At 34.2% G+C, this 25,907-nt stretch overlaps 1 protein-coding gene across 1 annotated transcript in view; it reads left to right on the top strand.

Moving 5' to 3' along the window:
* The window catches only part of SKAP2 (src kinase associated phosphoprotein 2), a 150,150-nt gene that overhangs the window by 4,346 nt on the left and 119,897 nt on the right, over nucleotides 1–25,907 (top strand). Inside the window, exons 2-4 of the mRNA XM_082631828.1 lie at nucleotides 5,471–5,576; nucleotides 6,189–6,214; nucleotides 13,619–13,726. Of these exons, the coding sequence (XP_082487954.1) occupies nucleotides 5,471–5,576; nucleotides 6,189–6,214; nucleotides 13,619–13,726 (240 nt within the window). The remainder of the gene's footprint in view (nucleotides 1–5,470; nucleotides 5,577–6,188; nucleotides 6,215–13,618; nucleotides 13,727–25,907) is intronic.

The following is a 25,907-nucleotide window of genomic DNA, read 5'->3' as shown; positions in this document are numbered from 1 at the left end:
TCCATGACACCTCTAAGATTTTTCTCTTCTAGAAATAGGAATATATGTTTGTAAATCAAGGGACCAGAAAGTTATAGTGTCTTGTATGGGTCAAATAACATAGATGACTTAAGATGTGGTGTTAGGAAAATTATTTGCCTGTGTTAAGCATACAATATTCTGTTTTTTCTTGGGAGAGGATCTTTGGCTGTCTTGTTTTTTTTCCATGACTTTCCTTTTAAAGTATTTTCATCTCAGATTACTAAATAAAGCTCTTGATAATATGCTAGTATGCACAATTTTATAGTTACCCAATCCAAATTATCACTGGTTTCCTTTTAAAAAAGAAATCTAAATATTCTAAAAAAAGAGAAGTATATAAAAAATTTCCTAATGAGCTTAGCTTTACTTTATCAGCATTAAAGTATTACTAGAAAGAAGACAGAAACATCAGAGTGGGAAAAGCCTCGGGTGATTTGAAACACAGTTCAGTTGTCTCTCATAAATTTACGATTAAGTGTCATAAATGGGTGATAAAAGTGGCATAGGCTAGTTTTTATATACTCATTATTCACTTAGTTTGTCTTTTTCAATTAAAGCCAAGTCTATCTTTTTCATTCCGCTGAGTTTACATTTCTTTTTCAATCACATAGTGAACACATTACAATACATGATACCTAACAGTGAATATAGTGTAAATCTCAGACTAATGTTTTATTCACTGTGGCTCCTTTGAAAATGTGTGGTAAAGAGATTTTGATGATTATAAGGTGCTATTCATCGAGTCATCTTTTAGAGGTGAAAAATACTCATCTCTATCCTTCAACAGTCCAGTTATCCACCAAAATAAGTCATTTCGCCTCCAAAGCCAATTTTGCCAATGTAATCAGATGATTGGATTGTAAGACTCAGATACGTTTTTCCTATCATACTTTGAGAACCCCTTGTGCTTGTTCCTGTCTCTTTTTCCATGTTTGAAAAGTCCACAGTTCAACCATAACCTGTAAAGGTGCTGGGTAATCAAGAGAAAGACATTTATTAGAGCTATCAATAACTTTTTAATTAGCCATTTTCCAAATTTGGGCATTTAGCTTAATTGGTCTACATGTGCCCAGTTTAACTGATTTTTATGTTTTCACCAGTAGGTATTTGGTCCGACCATACCCTCCTTTAACAGAGAAGAAAAGCTTCTCTTTTTGTTCTGATGCCAACTTAAATTCTAGGCTGAGATTCTTGTTAAGTTTAGTGATAGGACCTCAGTGAATACAAAGTGCAACTTGGCCCAATTCATAAAGTAGAGAAAGATGTGGAATTAAGTCGTAAAGCCATTTGGGGTATGGTTTGACTGGTTTTACACTTATTCATTGGTCTGAGGCTGAGCATGTGGTAGTGGATTCATTCTAATTCTTGCCCCCCTCTCCTGTACAATTCAGGCCATCACAGAGGCTCTCTGTGTGTGTGTGTGTGTGTGTGTGTGCGCGCGCGCACGCCTGTGCCTGCACACTTGCATGCCTGCGCAGGGAGGTGAGGTATTGGTTGGTTGGAGGACTAGGCAGAAGACACCAGGTGTTACCTCTGTGACTTGTTTACAACCTCCAGCCTGGAAGTCATATTCCATGGTGGAGGATGGTGAGGGCAAGTGGTCAAACCCCGGCTTTCTTCAAGAGTTGGAACCTGTGCTATGTACTCAGCTTGGAGAAGCGACAGTTTATAGTTTGCAAGAATTTAAAAACTGTCGTAACCTTGTGTGGTTTCACCTTGAAACTGCAATTAGTATGGAAATTGGTAGAAAGCTGTTAGCTTGTGTGTGTTAGATACCTGTCCTAGCCTCTCGGGCTCTAGGGGGAGATGAGTGGCAGTTTTTCTAGGGGGTCCATATGTACAGGAAAAGAAGAAAAAAGAAAATTTGAGTACCACTAGGTGATTTAGTGTGTGCTAAGTATTTGCCTCTTAGGGGTTGCGATGGCTATTGAGAAGTTTCTAACTTAAACTGCTTGAGGATTGCTGAGCCAAGACATGATGTCATCTTTTGATGTTGTTTTCAGACCTTAACGTTTATCTACAGAGCGTTGTAAATCAGATCTTTCCAGAGGCCTTCTCCCCCAGATCTTTACAGTTGTACGGGGAGATCAGGTTTGCTCTGACAATGCTAAGGTGTAACAGGAGCAAAAATCACCACCACATTTGTATTCGCTGAGTAACTTTTTCCTTGGTGATGATTTGGGGGCAGAGGCGGATGGAGATGGGGCCAATTCTGGGGTTAAATGCGGCCGGCGCTGACCTGCGGTCTACGTGACGAAGCGCGGAGCGGCGGTAGGGATTAGACCTGGTGCTTAGAGGGCGCCGGAACTGCGCTTTCTCCACGTGGCCGGGTGGGTCCTTAAGCTTCTCCTCTCCCGTGGAGGATGCGGGCGAGCCGAGATCCCTCCTGTGAGAAAGAGGAATTCTGTCTAACTCACCAGGCCAAGAGGCCAGCGAGGAGGCAGGCTGACCTTTTCTTGTAATCGAATTACGGCTGTTCCCCGAATTACAGGCAGTCTGGAGTCGGTGAAATCTACATATTAACAGAGGGACATGACCCCTAAAGGAAGGTAGAAGAGGGCTAAAGCGCTCGCTAGTTTACCGTTTGCAGGGCTATTCAGAGCACAATAAAAAGCTTCAGATCTCTTTTCCAACCAGCCAGGGGAGTGCTTGAGTCGCTCAGGACTTTTATTGCTCGCTTTTGAAATATTACCCTGGCTCTGAGCTACAAAGCCGCAGATCCAGTCCCATTTGTCTGGCGTGGGCGCTGCCCCAAACCAGTGCTCCCTGCTCACAGCTCCAATGACGGGAACCCTGGGGTTTAACACTCCCAGTGTCTCGGACGGCGGAGCCCGAGCATCTCCCGGTGAAGGCCGAGTAACTTTCCAGCACCCGCTACGTCTTTGCGCTGGGGAAACGGGGTCGGGGCTCTGCGCAGGGGCTCGGCGAAGGCCGCGGGCACGTCTCGAGGGTCTCCTGTGCCTAGGAGAGGCTGGTTTCGTTCGATTTCAAAATAAATGGGCACAGTATGGATTTTAAGAAAAAACCCGGATTTCAAAAACTTGAAAACCAATTGAGTCTGTGGGCAACAACAAACGAAGACTATTGCAGGAATCGCTTCCACTATGAAGTTCTTATTTGTTAAAAAAAAAAAAACACAACAGAAAGCAGGTTGTACGCTTTCCACATCTCGTTTGTGAAATAATTTTTAAAAATCAATGTTTATTAAATCTTTTCAGTTGCCTTAAACCCCTTTTGTGGCAGAAGTTTAGGAATAAATACATTAAGACTACTCTAAACATATAGAAATGTTCCCTTGCGCAATCTCTGAATCTCCTCCCACTCAGAAAACAAACAACAGATTCTTCCTGCAGTCTCTCACTCCTTCAACAAGTATTTCCTCACAAAATAGCATAGCTCAATAATTTAAAAATATTTTTGGCACTGTTAGGAAACACTATATAGAGCATTACAGCTTTTTGTTTCTGAGTTTTTATACAACTGAAAAGACCTTTTAAAGAAATAACTCGGGCTGTAATTCGTTCTGTTATTGCTTCCGGAGATAGAAAAGAGATCCCGTTTGTTTAAACTTGTATTGTATAATGAAAATGTAAAATAGGCAATTAAATACTCGTGTGGATGAGGGAATTAAAGACAAACACTGAGTGAAAGTAACATTAAGCAAGCTACCAATCGTTATGCCAGTGATTCTCCCAAGTATTGAGTCTGGTTGGAAGAAAGAATCAGCAGTAGAGGTGCTCCTCCTTCTCTTACTCCAGTTTCTTAGTGGATTTATTGGAGCCATCTCAGAGAAGCCAGTGATCTTTTCCATTTCAACTAATATCTGGATGTCCAGAGGTTGCCTTGCTCCTCTGGGTGCGTACAGAATTTAGAGTTGAGAGGAGAGTGCTTTTTTATAAGTCTCATTATTTTGAACTCACTTTAGAAGTGTGGGTCCAATTTGCACTGGTACTGGATTATGTCTCTGTGTCCCCCTCTTCAAAACAGGGACAGCTCAAGGAAAGAGAAGCTGTGACATTTTGCTTTTGTTTCATTTTGATAGTTACTTTTAACATTAGTCAGTAATGGACTTCAAACCAGAAAGCTACTTAAAATTATTCCAAGACGAAATTTTAATTATTTCACTTACATTGATTTAGTGAAGAATCACTTTTACACAATTTATTATGAATGAATAGAATAACAGTTTAATCAGCTTCACTCCTTGGATCAACATACTTTTGTAATCAAGAGTTTAAAATCAGTTATAACATTCTATTTCAAACACTAGGTTTTAAGTTGCTAATTATAAGTACAGTTGAAAGACTATTTGCTATACTGCTTTGAATTAAGTATAATATTATTGTATGTTTTGATACCATCTTTTTATCAGTGTGAATTAGGAGACAAATTAGTTAAATAAAAAGAAAGTAAAACATATACACATCTCTTCAATATGAAATATGGGTGGTTTATAGTCATACCTACTGAAAAAATTTTAATGGTATCTTCTATATTAGATATCTCAAAGTGACACTTGAAATTCTGAATATAAAGTTAATTTAAACTTGTACAGTATTACATGAACAATAAGAGTGGTGCTATTGTAAAATCAAACCAATAAGGATTTGGTGGAATTGTATACCAGAGAGAATTAGAAAGCAGAATAATTTAGAAGTTTACTGAATTAAAAAAAAAAGAAGCTTTGTGAAAATGTTATATGAGGCCATAGAAGTCTTATCTCTTGGTTACTATATTTTAAAATAGTGGCTAAATCTATTTTGCCACTCTTTCCTTTATTTAAAGAAATATTTCCAGGTAGTAATGCCAAGGCAGGAAGCAAGAGGACACAAAACCACACAACTGGTTATCTTTTTTATTTGAGAATAGCTGGCCAGAGTAGGTGGGGCAGGTAGGAAAGAGGAGGGTTTGACTTGGGAATCTTGGCTAGAAAAAGGGATTTGTTTTTCCTCTAAAGCATTAAGCGCTGCATATACCTGAAAATTGGTTACACTGGGAAAAGGATGCCTTTGCCAGAGACATTAGCTTATATTGATATCATATTGTGAATGACCTGTTCATACAGGAACTTACAAAATACTAAAAAATGATAGTAGCATGCATGAAAGCTCTGCACTTGCTTTTATACAGAGAATTTGTTTATGGGGCACCATAGTTTATTAAAACTTGCATGCTTCTTCCTGGTTTAATGATGCCAAACATTCAAATAGCATTCGCTGTGTTAAGCATAAGTAGAGCATACACATTTTATTAGCCAAGTGGTGAAGATTTGTCCAATTTAGTATTTGAAACATACTTCAACTGTTATGCTTTGGATTGATAAATAACTGTAACAAATTGTACAGATATTAACACTTACGGGTAGAAACAATCATTGTCCTATTTGTCTTCACAAAAAAATGATTCTTTCCTATAATTTGTATCCTTTTTCTTATATTTCATGGTTTAGATGTTGAAACATTTGTAGCAGACGTACTGAGAGGGGAAAATTTATCCAAGAAAGCAAAGGAAAAGAGAGACTCCCTTATTAAGAAGATAAAAGATGTGAATTCTATGTAAGTCACTTACTTGCCTTTTATTACTTATTTCTTACTTATAAGAAACGTTGTAATTAACATTTTAATGAAGGACTGATTATTGTGGGATTAAATTTTTATGTTCTAATTTAATTGGTTTGAAGTATTTTTAAAGGACAAACTATATTTCTACTATAATAGTTTTTAAAAACAGACAGGCTTATCATAATACTGTTTTCTGTGAAGCCTATTGATTATGTATTTTTCTAAGCATGCTAGCAAAATCCAACTGTTTATTTTGATTATTTGAGGATATATTTGGTTTAACTGATAAGACATAGGTAGGTTGAGAATTTTAACATAAATACTGAAGATACCTCCAGATACTCAAATGAATAAATGTAATTTAAGTTGTATGTATTAAAGATATATTCTGGTTTTACTACTGTAACTTAAGTCTTTAAAAATACCTTTATTATAAATCCATAAGCCTTTTGGAATTATCATTTCAGGATAGGAAGTAGTTTTTTCTATAAATCTATATTTACAATATAGATTTTAAAATAGACTTGAATTATTGCCGTTGATTAGATCTTGTTTTGATTTGTCAACCTTTATTTTAAAATATAATGTTCTTGCTTTATCTTGCAGCTATCTTCAGGAATTTCAAGACAAAGGTAAATTTTCAAGTTTTGTCAAACTTGACATTTTTTTTCCTTGCAGAGATTTTCAATAGGAAAATCTAACACATACTGAAATTTGATAGTTGGAGTCAAAATTTAAATTTCTGTGTTGTATACTTAGACATTAAAGATGAGAGTGCTAGCTCCCCCTGCTGAGAATAAAATTAAAAAACATATCTAGAATCTACTCTGCACAATCTTCTTTTGCACAATCTTTCATACAGAAATCTGTGTTTAACATTCTTCGGTTTTATGGTTCTTAGAGTTCATTGTGGCAGAAGTTTGTTAAGAAAGGTATATACGTGCAGTTACACACGGAAGAATTTTGTGAGGCAGAGGCGAGATACCAACCTAACACCATTTAACCCTGTAGAGATTACTTTATAGTGGTCATGGGAGCAGGAGGGCCTATGGCTGGGTGCTCATAGGTAATGTTTCTAAAAGGTAATTGGTTTAAAAACAGGATCAATTTTTGTTTGGGAGCATGAGTAAAATCTTTTTCAAATGCTGGTTTTTATTATTCTTGTGATTCTTTTGATATGAATAGATGTATGCCATAGGCATTTTCAAAGAAGGGGATTCAGTTTCATTTTTCGAAACACGTGAGAATGCTGGTAAGCTGATTGTCTTCCTTTAGATTTGAGAGACAGCTGCTTAGCCTACTGAAAACCAAATCCAGAAAGGCGTAGGAAGTTTCTACTATTTCATGTCTTCAGCTCTGCAAGGGAAACTTGGTATGGCCCTTACTTCCATGATGCTAATTCATAGGTCATGACCTGAAGCCTGTGGATGCTGGTATGAGGGTCACAACATGAGGTCAGTTAACTATGTGAAGCTAGGCTCTGAGTTTGGGGGAAGCAGTGTGGCATCTTCTAACTGGGGTTAGCAGATACCACAGAGTAACTCATATCTCTGCCAACTGATAAGTGAGAGAGTAATGACGGTTTCAGTAAACCAGCTACTTAACCAGACAAACCTAAAATCAGTTAAAAGGAAACCACAGTTTCTTTTCACATTAAGTCATCACAATTGTTGTGATTAGAGGAAATAAGAGATTTTTTTCCGTGTTAAACTTTTTAACACTGTTAAATAAAGGGAAGAGCAGGAAACTCCTCCTCTCCACAAGTACGTACTTCTTTGTTCTCTATAATGAATCTAAACTGTGGGTTTAATCATGTTGTATTTTGCTTAGTTGAGTATAGAAATAATGAGTTTATGCATTTGAATTATGATAACTTTTATACAGTGCACTGTTTATAGGGGAAATATTGCGTATCAGATTCTGCCTTTTTTCTTAAAAGGCACATTTTGTTCTAGTGGTTACTTATTGGACTCTCATTGTGACTTAATTATTTGTACGTTAAACATTTTTAAGCTAAGAAAACGTGATAGTATAAAGTCATATATGTAGAATTGCATATGATTCAATAATAGGGTAGGAACTTGCCCTTTGGTATTCTGGTTTAGGACTTGTTCAGGTGTGTGGATATTAAAATTACATTACTGAGATACATTCTTTGTCTCTAAGGAGAATGGAAGTTTATATAGTATTTGGTAGAAATTGAAAAATGAGCCTAGAATAAGAGTTCAAATAACACAGAATTCAGAGATTCCCCATAATCATTTTCCTCTGAATAAGTCATTTGTATTTCAATACTGCTGTACTGAGTTAACTAATCACCAAGAGTGCCTGCTCAAAAGTAAGCCTGTGGATAAATTAGATGTATACCTTGGAGAAATATGAGAAGCTGAGTAATTTTATGCCATTCTACCCTCAAAGTATAATTCGACTGTTCTAAAAAGACTATTTCTGTAGTTTGTTAGAAATAGTAAAGGGAAGTTAGTACAGGCTTAATAGTTGAATAAGCAATTGCTCAAAAGACATTTTTTAAAAACAGGAATTTATTAATAATCAGGTCTCTACATTGGATAAATTGAATTCATCTAAGTATATTTTGATAATGCTGCTTTTCTTTTTTTTCTTACATTTTCTTCTTGGGGTTTTTGGATTGTCTTCATCCAAGGAGACCTGGGCAGAAATCCTTTTGGGTGTTTCCCCTCTCTCTCTTTCTCTCTCTCAGGTCAATATAGGGTCACAATGAAGTGACCAGAGGCTATTTTCCTGCTTTTTACCTTTATACTCCTATTTGTTTCACATACTTTTTTTTTTTTTTACATGATGGTTAAGTACCATTTTAATATCATTATTGGGAGAAAAAAGGACCTGGAAGAGAGTTCTTAAATAAAATGAATTAATTCACATTTATTTATTTCAAATAAGTGAGTTATTAGTTACTTTAATGTTCACAGATGTCTGTTATCCTTCCTTACTTTCCTCTCACAACTCTTCTTATAGTCTTTAGATATTGTACATGACAGAATAACTATCTAACCCTAGTTTTTTATTCTTAGTTACAATGTAGCCTAGTAATATAAAGTATACTCCTAAATACAGGCTTCATGCACTAGAATTATGCTCATTTTAGAATTATTTTACAATTATGATTATTTCAGAATTTGTTCTCTGTCACATCATAAGGTCATAGCACTCTTAAATGTGACTTGAAATAATTATTTTGGGGATGAAAATATATTACTACTTGAGTAAAGGTGTTACTGACTGAGTATAAAATAGAATTTTCTAATATATATTAGGTATATGATAAAAAAGTTTTACTTGTAGTTGTATCTTGCCCTTATATTAGGCTTGTTTTACTCCAGTGATGATTTTGGTATTATTATTTTCTTTATAGAATAAGATAATGTGAAGATACCTATGCATGACACATAGTCAGTGTTCAATAAGTGTTATATTAATGTGTATTCTCAGATTCAAGTTCATTTATCAAGAGGATTTAGTAAATCTTGATTTATAATTCAGTTTTCAAATAAATTTTGAGGAAACCATAAATTACTAAAGGAAGGGTATGCATATTAACATGAGACAAATATTTCAAGAGAATATTTTTCAAATATGGGTGTCTACAGCTTTAAAAAATGTGAATATATTGTTTTCAATTCTCTTTAGATGTCATAACTAAAAAGCTCTCATTTTCTCCTTTAAAATATTTTTCCTCTAAATTAAAACATTTATTTAGCAGATTTTATCCTAAAACTCCATTGATATTGTTAAATATGAATAGGTTTACTTAGAAAGCAATTTCCTTTGACCTCATTGGCATTATTAAGTTTATTTATGGACTAAACTAGTTTTTTGAGTAACAAGGCTGTTAGATAAGAAGGGACCCATTTTAGTTTGTTCTGATGGAATCCTTGAGAACAGCAGAAAAGTCAGAAGTTTGGATGACGTTTAACTTCGTTTCCTTTACTCTTCCTAACATAGTATATGTTCTGTTGAAAGTTAGCTCCCCAGTGAAATCTGAGCAAATAACTTGCAGCTCCCTTACCCCTACCCCCCATCTCTGGCCTTGTACAAATGTGTTAAGCATGTTTGAGATTATGGGGCCTATAGTAGTAGAAGTCTGTTTCAAAAGTAGTACTTGAGGAATGGTGTCCTTCCTTTAAAATTCTGCCTCATGTTTGCATGCTGTAAATTAGCCCTTCTATGGTAGAAGAGTTATGAAGAGAATCTTATTTGTGGTGACTCAAATCTTTCAAATTTTTAAGAATTAAACTACAGGTTCCCTTAAGAAATGATAAGTTAAATGTTTATGTCCATCCATAGCTGTATATTATCACTTGAGAAATTATTTTAGACAAGTGAACTGAGTAGAAAATTAGAAATTAATATTTTTCACTCAAGTAATTTTCCCCACCAAGTTTACATTTCATTCTCTGTAAAAGGGAATGGTTATCATCTGAATTTTGGATATATTATTTAGTTTACTGTTTACCTGATTGCATTCAAAATAGAACTGTATTTGCTAAAACAGGCAGTAGATTGGTTAAATCACCTTCAATGGTGGGATCATGACTGTTCAATTGCTGTTGGGCTTTATCTCCAGGCATTTAGGAAATGTTAATTGACCATGAGCCATATAAAAAAGAAGGGATAATAGTAATTTGAACCCAACTATTAAAAATTTAAAAATATTTTTCAAAGAAATATGCTGCTGTGATACGCCTAAGACTTGATTTTGATGTGTTATTTAACTTGCCAATGAAATTACAGGACAAGAAGTCTTGGATCATTGTCTTTTAGACTGTTAACTTTGTATCATTAATTAAACTTTTGAAAGTTGTGGGATAAATCAAACGCTTTTCTAGGGAAACAAGAAACAGTATTAATGAGCAACAACCCCATAATTATCCTTCTGAGTACATAACAGGGACACATTCATGTCTTTTCTTTGCGCAATAACCTTTACAAAGAAGTATTTTTAAACTGATCATTAATTTTATGACCATAGAAATGAGATGCAAAATTTATGCTGTTGTCATTGGCACAGGCTCAAGGCACCACTGACATTATGTGTGATGGTAATAGCATGGCTGCCAACTAATGATTCTGTAGACATTTCATTTGAGCATGCTTTTCTTTTAGATGTCTGATTAGGCTGTAATGCTTTCAATTATGTCTGTAAATTGTATTGGATACGTTTACCTGATGCCCATTGTTGCTTTGGAGTTCAGTTTTCTATTACATAAACACAAGTTGAACATTTTCCTTTTAATTTATCGAAGTCTTTGCAGGTATAGTTGCAAGTACTCAGCCCCTGGGGAGAAAAAATGCTTTGCACTGCTCAACAGCGACCCCTGTGTTCAATTAAAGCTCCTTATAATATAGCAGCTCTTTGTTGAGTTGAAAAATATAATTAGGGAGGGGGGAAAAGGGGTGGATCATCACTGGAACAACAGTAAAATGAAAAAGACTATTTTGAAAAATGATGTGTTTTTTCAACTTAATGCAAGTTAAAAAGGGAATAACCCTATTACAGATGCCACAGGGATGCTTATTCTTTACTTTCTGAGTTAAATTCAAGGAAAGCTTTAAAAAAGGAGGGGCGGGGAGGGGAGAAATGAGGCCAGTAGCAGTACTTAATTTATTTTGTCTTAGCTAAATATAAATATCACAGTATTTTTTTTTTAAAAAAAACCCAACATTTGAAATGAACTGCAGTTCTTAGAATGGGTAAATTGAAGACAATTTCACTTTACTCTATAATCCAAAAAGTGTTCTTTTTTTTTGAACAAAACCAAAAACCACAGAGGTCTTTAACATGTCAGTAACTAATTTGCATAGAATGGTCTTAACTTATATTAAATATTATTGAATTTATAGCTTTAATAATAATGTTTTTGCTCTGTGTGTGTATGTGTACATACATGGATATATATACAAAAGTATATAATGGATATTATCAAAGGATAATAAACTAATTCTGATTTTCCAAACTTAAAATTTTTTTGTTTATTTCCACACAGAGTTTAATAGATTTAAGCATGAGCATCTGAATTTTTTTCAAAATCCTTTCCATAGAATCAATAGCTTTATTGTTGTATTTCTGTATTCTTAATAGTGTAATATGCTAAGTGCTAAGTTATGGTGATGTAGTCGAAGTGTGCTAATACTTTTTTTTTCATAGCAAGATTTATAGTTCATGATTTGAAATAGCCTTAGAAAATTCATAACATAAAAATTCTTACTTTATTAAGAATATAAGGATATTCTAGCAATTTTGAGCAGTTGAGAATTTTGTGATCTTTACTATTGTGTATTCCATGAGCTGTCATTTTATGCTCAAACATATTTTTACTAGCACTTTTTATGAGGTTCTCTCTTACCTCATATTTTAAATCAGACCACTCTTCTTTCCATAAGAGAAATATTATAAGGGATCACTGAATGTTCTGAGAAGTACTTTGAACATCTTGAAAGAAAGAGAAATTAAGATCCGAAGAATGAGTAGTATTTGTACATGTTTCTTGGAATTTTAATTGGGGAAGAAACATCACCATGTATGGTACACATAATGGTATAATCACTAAGGACAATAAGATAGTCATCTTTATATTCTGCTCTTATTGTCTTGATGGGAGATATCTTTACTTTCAGGGTAGGGATGATGAATGCTGATAAAATATCAGAATTTTAAAAAGTAGATATGAATATTGGTTTTTATTATTTTGAAAGTGTTGTCTTGAAAGAGGCTCTTTACCAAAAATATGGTGAAAGTAGGGTGCAACCCATCAGATACATGTCAGAGGATACAGATATCCTTTTGGAGAGCCAGGTAGCTTTAATCTGGATCTGCCCAGCAACTATGATCTAAAAGTAATACTATAGGCACTCTAGGATTCCTAAGGAGATTTTTCACTATGATTTTTAGGTAATACCTGAGGTGGTTGGTTTTCTCTTGAATTTTTAACAAATTTTAACAAAATTTTAACAAGTAACTTGAATTGTTAAGAGATCATTTATATGGTATTAAGCATACCTTTTTCCTTGTTGTTCAATATGGATGAAGAATGAGTGCTTAGATATAACTGGGATATAGCAAATGTTTGATTCACTCTTTTAAAAAATTATTCTAAATGAGTATATGGAAAAAACCCAAACCTCAAGGTTTTGTTGTGGGGATTAAATGACTTCAAGCCAACCAATCAGCCTAAGATTTGGAAATCATCTAGAAAACTAGCCAGAACACAAGAAAAAATAAAGTAACATATTACTGAATGCAAAATCGAAAGTGTCTAGTTTGTAAATCACCTTGTTTGAATTTAAAAGGTTTATATGAGTTTTAAAGCAGTTTTTCCGTAAAAGATTCCTGCTCTTGAAAACACAACTGAGTATTTTTAATCTATTCTAATGTAATCTGTGATTTTTAATGAAAACATAAAATGTTCATATGGCTTTGAATGATCAATTTCTCATCATCATTTTTCCAATTATTGAGTAGGTAAATGGAATTAACTTGAATTATTTTCTCTGTTGTGCTTCCCATGCTTTTTTTGGTTGCTGTTATTGTTATTTTGGTTTTGTTTGTTTTGGTTACATGCTATGTTTTAACCTGCTTCCACTTTTTTGAATTCATCTTTGTAGAGACCATCATAATTTTGGAACTTGTATCCTTTTGTAACAGAAAGAAGCAGTTGTGTACTGACTTTCAAAAACTTACTTTAGCTAAGTTACAGCAAATATACATTAAAATAGGATCTGTTTTTATCTAGTTCAAAAATTTTTCTTTGGTTTTTCCATGAAAGTGACCGAATTTAATAGTAAAATTTACCTCTTTGACAAAGTAACACTTTTAAAGATGGCTAAATTATAAAAGACTTTTCTCTGATTAGTTTTTGTTTTTTAATAATATTTTTAAGTTTAATTTTTACTTTATATTGGGGCATAGTTGATTTACAATGTTGTGTTAGTTTCAGGTGTACAGCAAAGTGGTTCAGGTATACATATATCCATTCTTTTCTTCTCTGATTCTTCTATAGGTGATATAGAAGATGGAGAAGAATATGATGACCCTTTTGCTGGGCCTCCAGACACTATTTCATTAGCCTCAGAAAGATATGATAAAGATGATGAGGCCCCCTCTGATGGTATGTGACATTTTCCTATAGAATATACCTCTTGACACTCTAACACAAAACAGTGCAATGTGTAAAGGTGGTGGTCTTGTCAGAAAGCAGATAAACACAGAGGCTTCAGTTAACTTACCTTTACCAGAACCTTTTAAGGAACAGAAGAGCTCTCTCTAGTGGTTTTCCTAAGTATGTAGTTCTTTCTTTTCCTAGGAAATTTTCTTTACTTGAAGTTTTAGGAGAGTGCTTGCATCATCATATGAATATTATCAGTAAGTATGTTGGTTAATTTGATATTATCAGATTCTTGCTTAATTTTATTGTGCTGCTTAATGGCTTGTTGTATTTCATTATTTTATAAATAATGAAAAAGGTTTTTGATCTCTTTTTTTCCTGAAAACTTCATACAAAATGAGTTCATAAAATATTAAATTAATTATTCCTACATTGCCTTCTCTCATTGAGACAGGTTTCTATCAAATGCTTCTTTTAATAATACATTTTCATTTTTCTGATGGTCATCTAAAAGTATCCTATATTACACAGTAATATTATAGTTTTTTGTATTAATTGAAATGGTAATAAAATTGATTATTTATTTCTTATTAATTTTTAAAAACTTGCCAAAGTTATGAAACTGGTTTTTAGTGTAGCATGTGCTTTCTCTGTTATGCCACCCAGTTGAGTGCATCTGAATTATAGAGACCTATAAGGGTGATATATAGGTACAAATTAAGAATGTGTATTGATAAATTAGCCATGCATATTAATTTGTGGCACTCAAAGCTTCACGTAGGCATAGAAATGAATAATGCCTTCTGCCGCTATATGATGATCAAACTGTGCAGTTCCATCTCTAAATACAATTGCTGAATGAAAATATGCTTCCTGCAACAGAGTACTCCACATTTTATGTTATCCAGATTATTCCCTTTGGAAACATAAATTGCTTTTATGAGGTATAAAATTATGTCTACTGCAGAACAGGGATAAGTCAAGTACATGCATAAGTGATAAACATTCTAACCACTGATTCAGAACAACACAATCTTTTTTTTATATTCAGAACTTTGTACAGTGTGTAGCAACAATAATCATATCTATTTTATGTTGAATTTTACATTTTGGCAAACATTTAATATCTATTTTTAAAAGGAAAGAGTTTCTTTCTCTTATATTCTCTGTTTTTTTAAAAGATGCACATTTTTCTTCAGTAACACTTATTATCTGAAGCAGAGCATTACCCTTTCTAACCTGATCTTCAAAAGCATTTCTACTAGAAAATGTTTTATAATCGATGAAGTAATATTTTTAGGCAAAACAATGAATTATTATTTGAGTTGAACTATTTTTCAGACATATTACAATGGTTTGTTTTGCTTCTCTGGAAAACATTGGTAAATAGAAATGAGTATGTTTGTATGTATACATATATAGAGAGTACTTGTACTCATGATAATATATAGATATGGATACATACACATATAGAATATATTCGTAGAATATATATGCTCAGGATTTCTCAAAATAGCATAGATATTTTGATGTACCAGGAAGCATTATGTGCCATCTTGAAAATATTACAACCTAAGAAATCCAACAATTAAATATATGTGAGAGCCAGTGATTTGTCAGGAAAAGTGAATTGCTATTGTATTTCATGTAAATAATCCTGTCAATAATCATTTACAGGACTATTGTTTTTTTCTTATGAGTAAATAATTTATTATATGTTTGTTTTCATAACCAAAGATAAATAAAATATATTAATAGCATGAAAAAGATTTATTGCTAAAACATTATCAATATCTGAATATTATTTAATAAACTATATTTATGTGTAACATTTAAATTTTTGTTAAATATTGCATTTTCATCAGTGTTTATGTAAGCAATTCTTAGATTGAAAATTTAACTTTTAGTATTATTCATTTTTGGTATATAAATAATGCTGTTTTTGATAATTTTACATTTTCTTCTAAGAATACTCTAAATTAATTTTAAAACTACCACTTGAACTTTTAATTTCCACTCTTAAAATATCATCTAGTCATATTAGTTTTTCTTCCTGCAGCTTGATTGTTATATGTGTTCTCTTTCCTTTGCTGAATAAATTTTCCTTCATTGTGTGACCTTAGTCTAATGATATATTAATTATAAAATGATAATGCATTTAACAACAAGTATAACTAAATTAGCACAGGTCACCAAAAGGCCTTTTGTCAAATCAGATTGTTGTTTTGTCCTTTTGACTTTTACCTTATGGTAGGCACTAACAAAGTATCTGAACTTTGATGGATTATAAACTACAAACATGATATGTATTTTTCATAATGCTAATGTAATTTTCAAGGTACTAAAAAGGTCAAACCTGCACATCTCTGTGTGCATTCTAAGTTTGTCTTTTCGTTTAATATTTCTTTTTCTCTGTTCCTCTGGTTCAAAAGTTCATTCAGTTCCCAAATGGCTACCTAATTTTCCAGTTATTCCCTCAAGCCATATGTGTTTTGGTTTCTTTATGGTTTATTAGGTACTGTAGGAAAGTAGCATAAGTTATATCTTCTAATGAAATTCAAGCACACTTCAGTGATGCTTCGACTTGATTGCTGGTAGCAATTAAATCACAGCCAAGGAGAATAATGCATAATCTCACAAGGTCCAGACACCCTATAGAAATTGAAAGGGAATGAAAACAGAAAACAAAAACAAAGTCTTCAAACCCTGCCAGACACGCTGTTTCCAGCCTGCCTTTTTTTTTTTTATTGGCCAACTGCCTGATTGATAGCAAAATCATAACTTGCTGCATGCTAACAGGCAGAGTTCACTTGTAGGTTATTGTGAACTGATAAAGGGTTAGATGGAGTTTTGATTTTCGCATTGGACCTGAGGTACACCAGATTAATGGAATTTCAATGAGTGACTAGAGTCGTCACAGCTTTGTCAGAGAAACAGATGGAGATTCTATAGTCACGTCTACTCACTAATACTAGTTGCCTGAAAGGTGTGCTGCTTTTCTATACAAAAGAGTTGATATAATTGATTTTTGAATAGTGCATTGAAAAAAAAGTACCTTATTGATGACTAGAATTGTAACATAGATGGTGACAGATTTTTGTAAAGCTTGTAGCTTAAAAATACTGTACTTTGTAATTTTTTCTCATCTCTCTTTGGAAACATCTTTTTGTTTTTATTTTTTGAGGGAAAATACATTTTATAAATGATTGTATGACTGCTGTTAGTTTCATTGTGATTTGGTAATATTTATAAAAATTATGTTTAATAGAAATTTCATTTTATTAGCTTTGTGCTTTTATTTTTTACTGAAAAACTTAAAGCAAATCTTAATGGTGTCTAGACTATTGTAGACTACTATTAGAAGTTTTATGCTATTGTATGGCTGGATATATTGAAGTGTTAGTAGAAATGGTGCATGTCAGTTATCAGATAAAATTAGAGATAATGAAACTCAAAACCTTAAAGAATATCCCTTGTCATACATGTTAGAATGTTTGTTTAGGCACTAAGATGGTAGATGCAGGGTAGCTTTTAGATACTATATAATGATTTGGGCTTCCATCTTTCTATTTTGAAATCATTTTTCATTCATTTTCGTTATTTGTAAAAGCAAGCATTGTGGAAAGTCCCTAAGGTAAGGTGAAAGGATTCAGTGAGCTAGAAGATGTATATTGGCTCTGCCCATCGATGATAGGTTGAAGGATCACAGTAGACATTTGTTACAAATCTGATTCAGTCCTAGACCATAATCACTTTGTGGATGAGAATCTGGAACCTCTAGGGTGTGAATATAGGAAGACTAAAATGAAGCTGAAGATATAAAACAGTCATTTATTGTCCTGGTATCTTCTTAACTAAAAATTCCCAAGTAATATAGGTTACTAAAAACTGTGAGCATTACAAGAACATAGGTTTGTATGAAAAAATACTGGTTTATGTATGGAACTATTTTTAAAGTTTGAGATTAAGAAAAAAGGCTATGCTCTTTTGATCATACTTTATAATAGTAGATGATTTTTTTTCTTTTTTAGGTATTTGTTTTCTTTAAGGAATCCAATATATGAAAACTTGAACTTATAAAACATGTAAATCACTTATTCCAAAGGATTACTTTAAGGATTATCTCCATGATGCCTATAAATAATGAACTCTTATAATGCATCTACAGCAAGCTTAGATATAAATCCATCCATGTACATAAACATAAATTTAATGGGTAAATTTTTACACATTACACATTTTTTTTTTTTTTTTTTTTTTTTTTGCTGTACGCGGGCCTCTCACTGTTGTGGCCTCTCCCGTTGCGGAGCACAGGCTCCGGACACACAGGCTCCGCGGCCATGGCTCGCGGGCCCAGCCGCTCCGCGGCATGTGGGATCTTCCGGGATCGGGGCACGAACCCGTGTCCCCTGCATCGGCAGGCGGACTCTCAACCACTGCGCCACCAGGGAAGCCCCCATTACACATTTTTAAAAACATCTTTATTGGGTATAATTGCTTTACAATGGTGTGTTAGTTTCTGCTTTATGATAGACACCGACTTTTGAGGAAGATTTTTTTGTGTGTAAAGTTAGGTGTAGCACTAATCAGTTCTAGTAAAAGCCAAGCAATAGATGTTTTACTTTTCTCTGGGCTCCAGTAGAATGTGAAATAATATTTAAAACCAGGAAAAACAAGGTTCTTTCAATTACTTACCATTTAGGGTAACCAACTATAGTATCATGTGGTTTTTGATAATAAAAATCATATTTTTGTATTTTATTCTGAGAATTTAGATTAGTTTGCAACTTATACATATCTTTGTATGCATAACATATTGTTGCACTTGTGTGGGTTTTTTTTTTTTAACTTTTTTTTGGGTTCTTTTAATATACCAATTGCTAGCTTGTGTTATAGCAGTATAAGAACAATGATTATTTTAGTCCTTCTGTAATGTGTATAGCCTAGCTTCAGGTACTTTGGTAGAAGTGAGGGGTTATAGTTTGGGGAAATGATAAAAAAGTGGAAAACATGTTTTTATACTCAAGATATATATTGTGTGATTGGAGATATAAAGTATACACAGATGTAAAATATTTTTATGATTACAAAGGCATATATGAATAAAATAAAAACACATAGCCATTGAGAATCATCTTTTTAATTTTTATGCCATTGAATGGGAAAATACATCACTATAAAACAAAGTGGGCAAATAAGACTATAACAAAGTGGGCTAGATAAGAAATATTGCAAAGGTAATAAAACTCAAATTATGAAAAATAATGCATCTTTAATACAGTAAATTAGCAGTTATTTACACAATTCATGAAGAAAGGAACAAGGTACCTTGGCAAGGTAATGGGGAATTCAAAGATGAAGAAAAAAATTCCTGTTTTCAAGAGACTTGTAATCCAGTTGGAAAGAGAAGATAGCCACCTATCAGCAATCTAAGTTCTAACAAGGCAGATTCCGAAAACAGTAACTAGTATGTGTTAAAATATTTAATTGATTTGGTGTGTACCAAGGCAAATAATTGGTATCATTGATTTTCTTCCCTTATTTGTTGACTGAGTCAGTCATATGTTTTGGCATCATGTTGAATAAACCAAAACATAAACTTCATGCCTACATTCTGAGAGGTTGTAGAGTAAATTGTAAACAGAGGGCCTTTTTTTAAAAGTGAGTTTTGCATGGTTCCTGAAGTTTGCTAGAGAGAAAGTGGGAAAATCTGCTGAAAAGAACATTTAGAGTAGAAGTCCAAAAACCAGGTTTTCATACTGATTGGTAATCATTTTGTTGTCAAGGTCAAGTCACTTAGCTTCTCTGGATTTTTATTTTCTGATTTGTGAAATGAAGAGTTTGGACCAGTTGATTGATTAGAAGTTCCCTAGATCTCCAAATGCTTGTGTCCACATTTCAGAATTAGTAAATTTAATGGTGGCACAGAGGTGATTTGCCTGGAGAAGGTAATAACCAGAGGTGATGTTGAACAGGAAGGAGCGCAGTGGGTCTTAGAGGTAAGCAAATGAGGGACAGTAAGAGCTGAATACCAAGTTAAGGAGTTTACCTTTGATTTGGTAGTCATTAAGAGATCCCTGAAGCAATAGATTGATGTGATGAGTACATATTTGAGGGAGATTGTCCTGGCAGTTAATTGTTGGATGAATCAAGGCAAAGAGACCATCCAGTGGAGGCAGCAAGCTAAGTGCCTTGCTACATTATTCTGAATCTTGACAGCCTCTCTGTGAGGTAGATATCATCACTATTTGACAACGGAGGAAATTCAGGGATAGAGAGGTCAAATGAAGGTCATATAAGTGGCAGAACTGAAATTTGAATTCATGTCTGTCTGACTCCCAAGGACCAGGCTCTGCTCTCAAAACCACTATATTTTGCCTCTTCCCCAGCTGAGATACTCTTGCTTTTGGTTCAGAGGGTGTTGTTAAGAGCCAGGGTTAGAGTAGTAAACATTGCATTGAAAAGGAAGGGATTCTTTTAGCCCCTTCCTACCCAAAGTATGGACTGCAGACCAACTGCAACAGTGTCACCTGGGAGCTTGTTCAAAATGCTAAATCTCTGTCCCCACCCATACCTACTGAATCTGAGTTAACATTTAAACAAGATCCCTATGTACACATTAAAGTTTGAGAAGCTCTGTTCTAATTGTATTTATTACCTTGGCCTTTGTGGCTGAAAAGAAAGGTGAGCCATTGCACTTGGGCTGAATGTGCAGATGTGTACTAGGCAGAGCGCTAAGCAATCCCTTGAAGTAGGTAAGAAATATTCTTTACTTACTGCACTCTTCTGTGGTCCCTCAGCACACTGCACAGGGCCCCTTCCCGACACTACTGTCTGTGGGTAGTTGTCCCATTTTTGAATCTGTTTCCCCCCTCAAATCAAATTCTCAATTAAGTACATTGGAAAGGCTTTGATAAATTACCCCTAGGAAAGTTTGCATGTTAATAGAGGAATACCTTAACCCAAGGGAGGTCAAGTCCCACTCACAGATCTTTAGGTATCAGCACTGGGCCAATAGTAAAGATATTTTTGACTGTTGCAGAGCACTGTATCTGTTTGTTTTTTTTTTTTTTGCGCCACTCTCACTGTTGTGGCCTCTCCCGTTGCGGAGCACAGGCTCCGGACGCGCAGGCTCAGTGGCCATGGCTCACGGGCCCAGCCGCTCGGCGGCATGTGGGATCTTCCCGGACCGGGGCACGAACCCGTGTCCCCCGCATCGGCAGGCGGACTCTCAACCACTGCACCACCAGGGAAGCCCCGGGCTGTCTTTTTATTGTTAAGTTCTAAGAGAACTCTAGCTACCAGTCTCTTATGAGATATATGATTTGTAAATATTTTCTCCAGTTCTGTAAGAACTTAAGTTCTTATACCTTAAGGTGTAAGTTCTTAAGGTGTTCTTAACTTGAGGCTAAGTTATTTCTCAAAATACTGAGTTCTTTAAAGAATTGGGAGATTAATATACTAATTAAAACAGGGACATATCCTAGCCTACCTTTAATGTTATTGTTGCTTAGTGGATACTTTAGAAACTGTGCAGATGGCAAAAAGTAATTTTCTTGCTGTGCTTTTTTCAGCTCAGTGAACTCTCGAATTCTGTAGCCTTTAACATAATTTAAAAAAGAATTCTTGCTTTGTGTTGTTGCAGAAGATATCAATCCCCTCATTTAGCAATATCATTTATGCCTTTTGAAATGTAAATGCAGTAAGGTTTGCTGCATTACACATATAAATGAATAATCATATGGCTCTTCTTTCACATCAGTTTTACTTTAACAAATTATTTCAGAGAACATACAGTCGAAGTAAATTATTTCGTTGATATTCTGACTTTTTTGGGCTAGATTTTGTCAGTGCATAGTTATGGTGGTGGGATCTAAGGGGTGCTGGGGTGATCATCTCAGAAAAATGGTCACTATTTTTAGCTTTCAAGAAAGAAGTTGGTTTGTTTCTTTGAATTTGTTTCTTCTCCTTTGTAAGGACGTGTGTGTGTGTGTGTTGTGTTGTTTTTCTTCCTATATGTCAGTCACTAAACATAGTAGTCTTGCCAGATAAGGGAACTGAGACCTAAGGGAGCAACGTGAATTATCTAAGCAGTGCTACTCAGTGTGTAGTCTGCAGACTGATCTGAGTCTGTGATCTGTTTGCTACTGGTCTGCAACAATATAAGTACAGAAATTGAGATTAAGCACTTAGAAATGTTTATAGCATTTTGACATTCCTGCATTATCCAAATACGTGATCATTATTTTTTCTAGTAATTCATATTATATATAAAATACATACATATATACCTATATGTATATACATATTTTTAACCAAAGTATTAATTTGTGATGTTGTGATGTCTTGGGGGGGAAACTGGTCCTTTATCACAGTTAGAAGAATTGATCTAGGGTCAGAGAGAGAATTAATTACAGTAGTCTCAGTATCTTCATCTCCCATCCTTCTGATTTTTGGTTATTTTTTTGGAAGTCTTATATCTTTCTTATATCTTATATCTTTCTCTATATCTTCATCCATAGTCACAGTCATGTTTTAATTTATATATTAGGTCTATTTTCACTATTGAGGAAATTTTAGGGATTCTAATTCCATTTTTCTTGATATACTTTCAAGTTCCAATGTCATAATGAGATATTTAATTATAGTTTATATGAAAATTCTGAGAGCAGTCTCCAAGTTTGGCTGTCATTGAAGCAAAGATGCTGCCTCGAAGCTTTTCATATGGAATATCTAGAGAAAGTGTTAATGTAATTTGGATACCGTCTAGTTATTTTCCATGTGTAAAAAGCAGAAAAAGATAGTGTAATATTTAAAAACTCTCAGAAAAGTAATTTCATCTCAGAGATGTGCTTTGGTGTCAATTTGTTTAAATGTCTTCAAAAGCTCCTCCTCACTTTCTAATACCACCTGTAAGCCACGCTATTTTGAACATGCTCATCACTTTTTAAAAAACATTTTAAATAAAAATAATATTTTAATATTTATATTACTATTTAATATTAATATTTAATATCAAAAATAGTAAAATGTCTTACCATGGGGAAAAATACACATATATTTCTTTCATTGAATAGGACTTGTTTTGGTATTGGTGTCCTGGGACCTATGTTCTGGGATAAATGTATGCCATAAACTTATAATATGCTTACAATAGGATTTCTTTATAAAAGAAAATGTGTCTTTTAGGAGGTGAAGAATTGATTTTTTTTAATATAAGTAGTGAGAGAGGGTAACAATGTTGTATGCTTTAGGCAGAGTGCTACATGGAATAAAAGTTTAATTCAACAAATTTTACAGTTTATTTTGTTAGACTGGGGTATCAATAAGACATGTCACTGCTTTTAAGATGAGCAGAGGAAAGAGAGTTGAGGACCAGCTTACTGCTACTTTGGGTCATCAATTGTCATATTTAACAGAGGTAATAATGGGTAAAGCAAGTAGATAATGGATTAAGCAAGTAGAGATAAGAGCTGTGAGGAATGTCTCAGAAGACAAATAAAAATTTGCTTTGCTGTGGGAGGGGAGCTGAAGTGGGAAAGAGAGACAGGGATGGGCACCCTTCTGGGGAGCGCACGCATAAGAAGGACCTGACTAGAGGCTTGTTGGTCACCTTGACGTTGGAGGCAAGGGACAAGGGAGAGTAAGTACCCAGAGGGGATATGGGGAAGGACCAACGGTAGATTTCACCATGAGACCTAAGGTGAACCCTGACATTTAGATTCTTTTCTCAAAGAGGTGAGGCCATCTATAAAGAGGACAAGAAGCATCAAGTCTGTTGAGCTTGAAGGAGTATTGAGAAATTTAGTCAAAGAAATTTAAGAGGGAGTCTGAGATATGGGATAGAGATATGGAGAATCATTGATTTATTTGCCTAAACATGTTGAATGTCATGAGAATGATAAGACTTGCCAGAGATTGTAAAGAGATAGATTAGGAGGTTCAGAATAGAGACATCTGCCCCAAGTTTCCTCACAGGTAAACCAGGAAAATTGTTGCTTTTGCTTCTAAACATATGATCTTAATTTATAGAATTTTAGAAGCCATTAATTACTTTCATTCCTTAATATGATTATATACATACGGGGATACATTTTATCTTGAGTTTTCTTCAGCATTCATTTGAATCCTGGTTATGTTCTTAGGCTTTTCTTTTCTCTTTGTTTTTACTGTCTAATCATATTTCTCCTTGTAATTAAGGAATCATATTTATTAACTGTGTTTTGCCCTGGCAGTCTAACCAATATTAAGCATTAGTCAAGGCAGACGGGATATACTTCTGGTATCCGAAAACTAAATTTTGAAGGGCTTTAAAGAGGGTAAAATTTGTACTTCATCATATCAAGGATCAAATTGTATTGTGGTTAAGTGCATGGACTATGGTATTACATGTACCTGGGTTCAATCCTTGTTTGACATTTTGACTTTGGAAAAATTATTTTCTCTCTAAGCCTTAGTTTCTGGGTTTATAAAAATAGGGATAATTGTAGTATCTCATAGGATTATTGTAAGGATAAGTGCCTGGCACATAGGACTTGCCCATTGTTAGCTCTTGGCTATTGTAATGTCACAAGATGACCAAGTGATTAGATGAATAACTTTGTTTTAGTATATATTTTCTCTGGAATTTTTTCTTGTTTTTCTTTTCCATTATAGTTTATTATAAGATACTGATATAATTCCCTGTGCTATACAGTAGGGCCTTGTTGTTTATCTATTTTATATATAGTAGTTTGTATCTTTAAATCCCAAATTTTAAGAATACTTGCTAGTGGATCCTATTTTTTAGATGGATGAATTCTTTTTTGTGACAGTCATTCCCTGTTTTTAAAATCAGGTTGTCAAATATTTCATTTTTTCCAAAGAAATAAACCTGTATCATATAACTACATGTTTCATAATTGAGTACAATTAAAGTCTTAATATTGCTGTCTTGAACTATGTCAACTAGAATTCTGATACTGGTATTTGCAAAGTTATCCTTTGGGTGATAAAAATGTATCACCCAATAACAGTTAGTGTTTTTATTATATGTAAAATATTTGGATTTTATTTACTAGTAGTTTCTTTAGTTTAAAAAATTTCCCCAATAAATTTTGTCCTGCTCTGTTTTACTATCCACTGAGCTTTTATAAGGTATCTCTCATCATTTTTTTTCTGTTGATATTTTTGTGACTAACATTGAAATACATTTTTTTTTTTTTTTTTTTTTTTCTTTTTGCTGTATGCGGGCCTCTCACTGTTGTGGCCTCTCCCGTTGCGGAGCACAGGCTCCGGACGCGCAGGCCCAGCGGCCATGGCTCACGGGCCCAGCCGCTCCGCGGCATATGGGATCCTCCCAGACCGGGGCACGAACCCGTATCCCCTGCATCGGCAGGCGGACTCTCAACCACTGCACCACCAGGGAGGCCCGAAATACATTTTAATGTATTTTTATGAATCTTTATGGATACTGGAACCTGTTGACCTGTGTGAATACAGACACTTCTGTGAACTAGCTGCCCTCCTCTGAGGCTTTTAAAACATTGCTGGTCTGTTATTTAGTTCAGAAATATGAAGGTTTAACAGCTGTTTATCCCAAAATTACAGGAGGGAATGTGTCCTAAGAGGTTGAAATGCTGATGTACATTTTAAGTTTTATAACAGTATTTCAAACAAGCTATTGGAAGTATACAAACACAAGTTTAGTTAGATGAGGAAAAGTGAGTTCAGTATAGTTTAGATATGGCATATCCTCTGTGATTAATTTTTCTATCACTGTGGCTGTCAGTGCCCACAACAGGGATTCAGATAGTGCACTGAGCAATTCATGTTAGCAGTTCATTTCCTAGCCTTCTGCAATCTGCTAGAAAATGTATTAGAAAAGGTTTCGGTGAACATTGATCAAATTAGTGTGTACCTGTGATTTGACTAATCCTTTTCTGGAATTCAGTAAATTCAGTCCTTGCTTTTATACTTACAAACTAATTAACCAAAAAAACATTTTTGCTTTATCAGATTTATTTTTAATGCAGTGTAATTGATCTGTTGCTGATTGGGTTATGAGACTAAATCCAAAGGCCATCTATCTATCAGTGTAATTGCTAATATATTAAATGAATCAACACATATTTATATTGTAAAATTGTATATTCTTAGGATTTAAAAATGTCAATACTCTTAATTTTTTATCTTTAATATTTTA

Source organism: Mesoplodon mirus (assembly GCF_964341445.2).
Source record: "Mesoplodon mirus genome assembly, chromosome: 9".
NCBI lineage: Eukaryota > Metazoa > Chordata > Mammalia > Artiodactyla > Ziphiidae > Mesoplodon > Mesoplodon mirus.
The sequence above is the reverse complement of the archived record's forward strand: the minus strand, read 5'-3'. Positions and strand labels throughout refer to the sequence as shown.